General features: G+C 45.4%; 1 protein-coding gene across 1 annotated transcript in view; it reads left to right on the top strand.

Moving 5' to 3' along the window:
• Positions 1–3,924: 3,924 nt before the first annotated feature.
• The window catches only part of LPCAT1 (lysophosphatidylcholine acyltransferase 1), a 53,741-nt gene continuing 51,665 nt past the window's right edge, over positions 3,925–6,000 (top strand). The window contains exon 1 of the mRNA XM_082755237.1: positions 3,925–4,116. Coding sequence (XP_082611363.1) covers positions 4,000–4,116 — 117 coding nt within the window. The 5' untranslated portion in view covers positions 3,925–3,999. The remainder of the gene's footprint in view (positions 4,117–6,000) is intronic.

Raw genomic sequence — 6,000 nt, 5'->3', positions numbered from 1 at the left:
GCTTGAACTCTGAATAGATTTGCAACAGGAATCATGAGGGAAAAATAAGAAAAATTAAAAGAAAAAACAAATAGAACTTTAAATCAACTGTTGATTTTTTTTTAAAAAAAAAAAAAAAGAAAGAAAAAGAAAGAGAGAAAGAGAGAAAGAGAGAAAGAGAGAAAGAGAGAAAGAGAGAAAGAGAGAAAGAGAGAAAGAAGGAAAGAGAGAAAGAAGGAAAGAAAGAAGGAAAGAAGGAAAGAAGGAAGGAAGGAAGGAAGGAAGGAAGGAAGGAAGGAAGGAAGGAAGGAAGGAAGGAAGGAAAGAAAGAAAGAAAGAAAGAAAGAAAGAAAGAAAGAAAGAAAGAAAGAAAGAAAGAAAGAAAGAAAGAAAGAAAGAAAGAAAGAAAGAAAGAAAGAAAGAAAGAAAGAAAGAAAGAAAGAAAGAAAGAAAGAAAGAAAGAAAAACACAGTTATTTCAAGGGCAGAGGCGTGTCTGAATTGTGCTGGAATAGGTATCAGCTGATTCTACCAAATGGCCATCAAGGTCAAGGACCATCTTAAAAATCAAAGCAAGGACTTTTTCTAGGCATGAAAGAATATTACTATTTTGAAGATTAGTGCTGTGGTCAACTTATTTGCTCTTTTATGAACATTTATTTGATTTGTTTTAGAGAAAGCCACTTCAGCTGTTAAATACTGAATATTCTTTTTCCTACTTCAGGGTTCACAGAAGCATATTTCATAATTGATATTTGTATGCTTTTTATATGAGTCATCTTATTTGTACAGCTCCCTATAAATCATCTGAATGAATGACAGAAAGGACCAATTAGAGCTTTTGTGTGCTGGGGTAGAATGGCACTTATATATTTGTGCAGTCTCATTTCAATAGTTTCAGGTTCCACAGTTTCCCTGAGGAGATTATTTGAGAGCTTACCGCAACATATTCTCATGGTAGTCAGCTTCAACATTTCCTTTTCCAATTGTATCATAATACACTTACATGCAACATAATGTATTACACATTTTCTTCTCCTGTGAAGCAAGGTAGATTCCATAAATCCTGCAATAAATTCGTCAACCCTTCCTATGCCCTTGTAAGTGGTTATTAGATGAGCTATATAGCATATGTGAGCCTTGACAGCAACACCATAGTTTTGTGATTTGCACAAAAAGTAGCAATCTCACCTACTACTGCCGTACTTCATTCAATCTCCTAATTAATTCACAAAAATTTGGACTATGGAATAACTAAATACTTAATCCCACTTCAGCAACCCAGTACATGCACTGATAAAATACTGCTCTTTCTAAATGCACGGTTGCACAGTCTTAACCCCCTTTTCTCAGGGTCATATAATAACAACCCAGGAGCAAGTTTCATCATGCGTCTCTGAAAGGATCCAGGTAAGCTTTCCAGCTTGCTGCACAGAAAGTAGTGTCATATAAGCGTGCTTTTTATTCTGTCCTGCCAGTCCCTTCACTGCCCCAGTTTACCATACGCCAAACTGCTTGCAGAGTCCTAGCCTGCCTTTCCCATTCAAGCTGTGCCACAAGATTTCCCCTACACCAGGATTCATTCTCGTTTTTACGGATACCATTGAAGGGGACTACAGAGATGGGAACACACATTCCCAGAAACTTGAGAAAGCGAGGCTGGACATTTTAAGTTATCTGTCTTAAGTTGTACTGATCACAGCAGAATTTTAAGAAAAACAAATGACATCCAAAATCCTGGTAACTCCATAACACCTCAGGTATGTTCATATTGTACCCAAAACCACCCAGAAGATGGCTTCCATTTTTGGAATCTGACTGTAAAAAACTAATACAACACACTCGGTAGAACTGGGGAAACCTGCTTGCATCTCATATCTCATTTTCCCTGTTTTCCTGCTCCAACACCCTCATTTCTTCCTGTCTTCCATGCCTGCTGGACTGGGAATGAGCGCATGTGCCAGAGTCCTCTGACAGGCTGTGCACTGTGCAGCCAGTGGCCACCACCTTCTGCCTGCTGCCCTCGCTTAACTCTTCAAGAACTCTGCTATCTGTCATGGAAACTAGCCCCTATGAACTAATCACCGGCTTAGTCATAGGAGAGAGAGCAAAGGAGAGGGCAGCCAAATTTTCCAGAACACAGCTAAAATACTTTAGAGAGCTGAGGGTTGGAAGGGATCATTGGATCATGTACTCTGGCCTTTATGTCATGGGCCATTAAGCCACATTGCCAGTCCCAAACCTAACTGCATAGCTTGCGTATGATTAAAACTGTTAAATTTGACTGAGATTTCCTCAGTTCCCAACCACTGATACTTCTTGCATGTTTTTCTAGTACTTAAAAAGCTTTAGCTCGTGGTACTTGTTCCATGTGAAGGTATTTAAACACTGCAGTAACTCTTAAAAGATCTGTTTGATAAATTAAATTGATGTAGCTTTCTAAATGTATTGTTGTAAGATATTTCTTCCAGCCCTCTAACATTTTTTTCAGGTCTTTTCTGCACCAGCTGATCTTTAATGTGAAAACTACACACCTTGCTCTAGCGTCAGTCTCACTGATACACAGAGTGGTTGACTTCCGATACACAAATCTTGTTGGTACACCCAACAACAGTACAGGCTCTCATTCCAGAAGCATCTTATATGGTTTGGAAATATATATGGAGTGGGCTGTAAAAGCCTGTTTGAAACTGTTAATTTTACCAGTCAGTCCACATGATTTTGCAGTTACTCTCAGCGTAGCTTACCAGGTTACCATTTAGCATGTCCACAGATTTTATTAACAGTGAGCTTATTTCGGATCTTTGGTAAAAATCTTGAGACTCTGGACCTGCAGAACCTAGGAAACTCCACTATCATGAAGATTAACCTTTGATGCCTTTTCTGATCTTTCAAAAGTCAAAAACTATTTGTGTACCACCTAGTTAATTGATACTGTAGCTGTAGAGTTAACTGTTAGAAGTATACATGGTATTAACCATTGGATTCGGGGACCATTTTGCAGTTCTAAGCCTAATGATTAGGAACTGTAGAGGCAATGCTTTATTGTAGTCACTTTTATCACCTTACCTTTAAATCTCACTGAACAAGGCCACCAGAATTGCCTTATAAGACCTGTGAGATGATCGATACTAATGATATCTGCACGTACTTCTTTATCAAACGGCTTATGTACCTTTTGCACTGCTTGGCCTGTGGCTGGCGTCAATTTAAGCAGCCCAGGATTGTGCCGGCCACTCGGCTAGGCTTCCTGAGACCTGGCAGAACACCAGCGCTTATTTAATAATCAAGAACTTCCTTTATATCCAAAGATTTATTAGGACCCAACCTTAGCTACTTCCTTCCAACTCCTTCACGATCCCAGGCTGCAAATTAGCGAGACTCCTTGGTTTATAAAATAAATAAATAAAGAAGTCTAGGTTTGCTTGGAACAAAGGCCCCCCAAGAGATCTGAAAACACCTCCTCGCATTTTGCAGCGTGTGAGAGACATTCACCCAGCTCAGTGGTCTCGGGGGGAGGGGGTTCACTTTATCCTTTTTATTATTTTTAATTCTTTCTTCAGCTGCAGTGAGCTGGGTTTCTCCTGCAGCCTGCCTGTGACCAAAACCCATGGGGAATGAAGGGGGGAGTCTCTCGTGGTAAGCCTTAACATCGCCCCCCACCCCCAACCGGGCGCCTGAACCACGGAGGGGCTCTCCCAGGACCCCCATGTGGGGTTGAACAGCCCCAGGGGGCGGGTGGTCTCGGGCGGAGCGTCGCCATGAGGCGAGCGCACCCCCCCCGCCCCTCCACCCGGCCCCCCCGCCATCCTCCCAACCGACGCGGAAACCGGCGCCGAGCCCAGCGGCCGGAGCCGGCGCGCAGGGCGCATGCGCACGGTCGGCGGGGAGGGCGGGGGCCGGCGCCTGCTGCTGGGGGAGCGAGCGGCCCCCGGCACCGCCACCACCACCGGCACCGGCACCGGCAGCGCCCGCTCCGCTCCGTCCCCGCTCAGGGCCGTGGCCGCAGCCCGGCCCCGCCATGAAGCTGAGCAGCCGCGGCCGGGGATGCTGCGTGGCCGGCAGCCGGGAGCGCGGGCCGCCGCCGCGGAGCCCCTTCGTGCACCAGCTGCGCCTCGGCCCCCTGCAGAAAGCCAAGGTAGGGGCACGGCCGCCCCCGGGCCCTTCCCTCCATCATCATCATCATCCTCATCCTCATCATCCTCCCCCCAACCCTTCCTCCCTCCTCCATCTCACCGCCCTCCCGCCTCCATCTCCCCCCCCCCCCCCCCCCCCTTCCCTCCTCACAGCTCCGTGAGGCGGCCGCGCCCCCGCCAACCGCCGCCGCCTGCCCGGGTTTATTTTACTCCGGGAATAAAGCCCCGGGTTTATTTTGCTCCGGTATTTCTGGTGTGAATTCGTCTTTACCTTGCCTCCTCGCCGCCTGGGTGTCGAGGAGGAGGCGCACATGGCCCGCGTTACCCCGCGTTGAAGCGCGCCTCATGTCGAGCACCTGACGGGCAGGGAATTCCTAGCGGGCTTCCCAAGGTGTTTTTTTTTTTTTTTTTTTTTTTTTTTTTTTTTACCGATTTTTTTAATCCTATGAGGCAGATCAGGGCTGAATCCGGTGGCTGCTGCTAAATTGTTTCAATGGGAGGCGAGAGGAGAAGGCTGGTGTCATCCGCCTCCTTCAGTTTATACCCAGAGCCTCCTCGATAAATCGTGCAGTCGCAATGATGTCTTTGCCATGTAACTTGCTTCATTCCTCGTGTCACTAATTATGTGGAAACAATGAGGCAAAAGTCTTGTAATGGGAAGAAAAGATAGCGTGTAGTCATACGCGTTCTGATCGTGTCTCAGTATAACAATAACAAGGTTTTATTTTGCATTCGTAACCTCTCTCTTCAATATTCCTTCTTTCTACCTGATTATTAACAAGGGGTTTTCAAAATGCTGTCAGAAGGGCAGAACACCAGTTTCATAGTTTTTTGCAGGCTCACGTAAGCTACCAGTGTGGTTCGTCTTTATCCTCTTCGCCAACTCAGTGGCTGGCCGTAGAGTGCACCCATCTTCCATGCGGGCTGCTCTGCGCATCTGTATCGGACGTGAGCTTTGCCGCTGGATCTCAAAGATTTGTTATTCCCAATGAGAACTGCAAGCTGCGTCGTGTTTTACAGTGTGAAGACCAGAGGAATAAGCTTATCAAAGCCTGGCTTAGTTTTGCTAACTGAACCATCTTTTGTGGCACAAAATTCTTTAGCCCATCCAGTCCTGTAATCGTCTTTCTGCAGTGTTTAAGGAGGGAGAATGCAAGCTGACATAGAGAGCTATGATTGATTTTCTTCTTTGCCTTAATGATGTTCTCCTAACCTCGTTTTTAATTAAAAGAATAGTTGGATTAGAAACTCTTAAAGGAGAGCTGTGAAACTATTTGGCTTATGTGAAATGCCGCACTCCCAGAAAGGGAGGCTTCTGGGCTGGGGAGGCTCCTTTACAGTCGATTACAGCAGTGCTTTCTCTTCCATGCAGTCCTGGCCTGTCACTAAGAGTTCAGCATGAAGTATTACAGCTGAACTCACTTCCTGTTCAGCTGGAGGCACAGACTGTGTCACAGGTTTTTCTGTCAGCCCTGTGAGTTGAACAGGGGTGAGTTCTGGCTTTGCACGGCCTCACCAAGTTAGGAACTGGAGGTATGTGAAGTTGGCGAGCACAGGGGACTGGGAGATGAGGCTGCTTTGTCTGAAGGACTGTTGTTTGTTGCTGATGGTCTGTCAGATAGCTCCATTATCTTCACTGCCACCTCATGCCTCCCTCATCCTGCACTCTGCAATGGGTTAGATTAACTTTTTTTTTTTTTTTTTTTGCTTGTTACTGCAATTCAGAGTAAATGCATCTTAAAGGATTTTAGCCACAGACTGGAAGCAAAAAAGTAGAAAGTAAGTGGACAAAGCAACCACAAAGAGGAAGAAAAACAGAAAAGAAAAAAAAAATCCCTTTGAGACCCAATAAACCGTTCACGTCTTTTATTGACTTGATAAAGACT

This window comes from Aythya marila (genome assembly GCF_965140915.1).
Source record: "Aythya marila genome assembly, chromosome: 2".
In the NCBI taxonomy this organism is placed as follows: Eukaryota; Metazoa; Chordata; class Aves; order Anseriformes; family Anatidae; genus Aythya; species Aythya marila.
The sequence above is the reverse complement of the archived record's forward strand: the minus strand, read 5'-3'. Positions and strand labels throughout refer to the sequence as shown.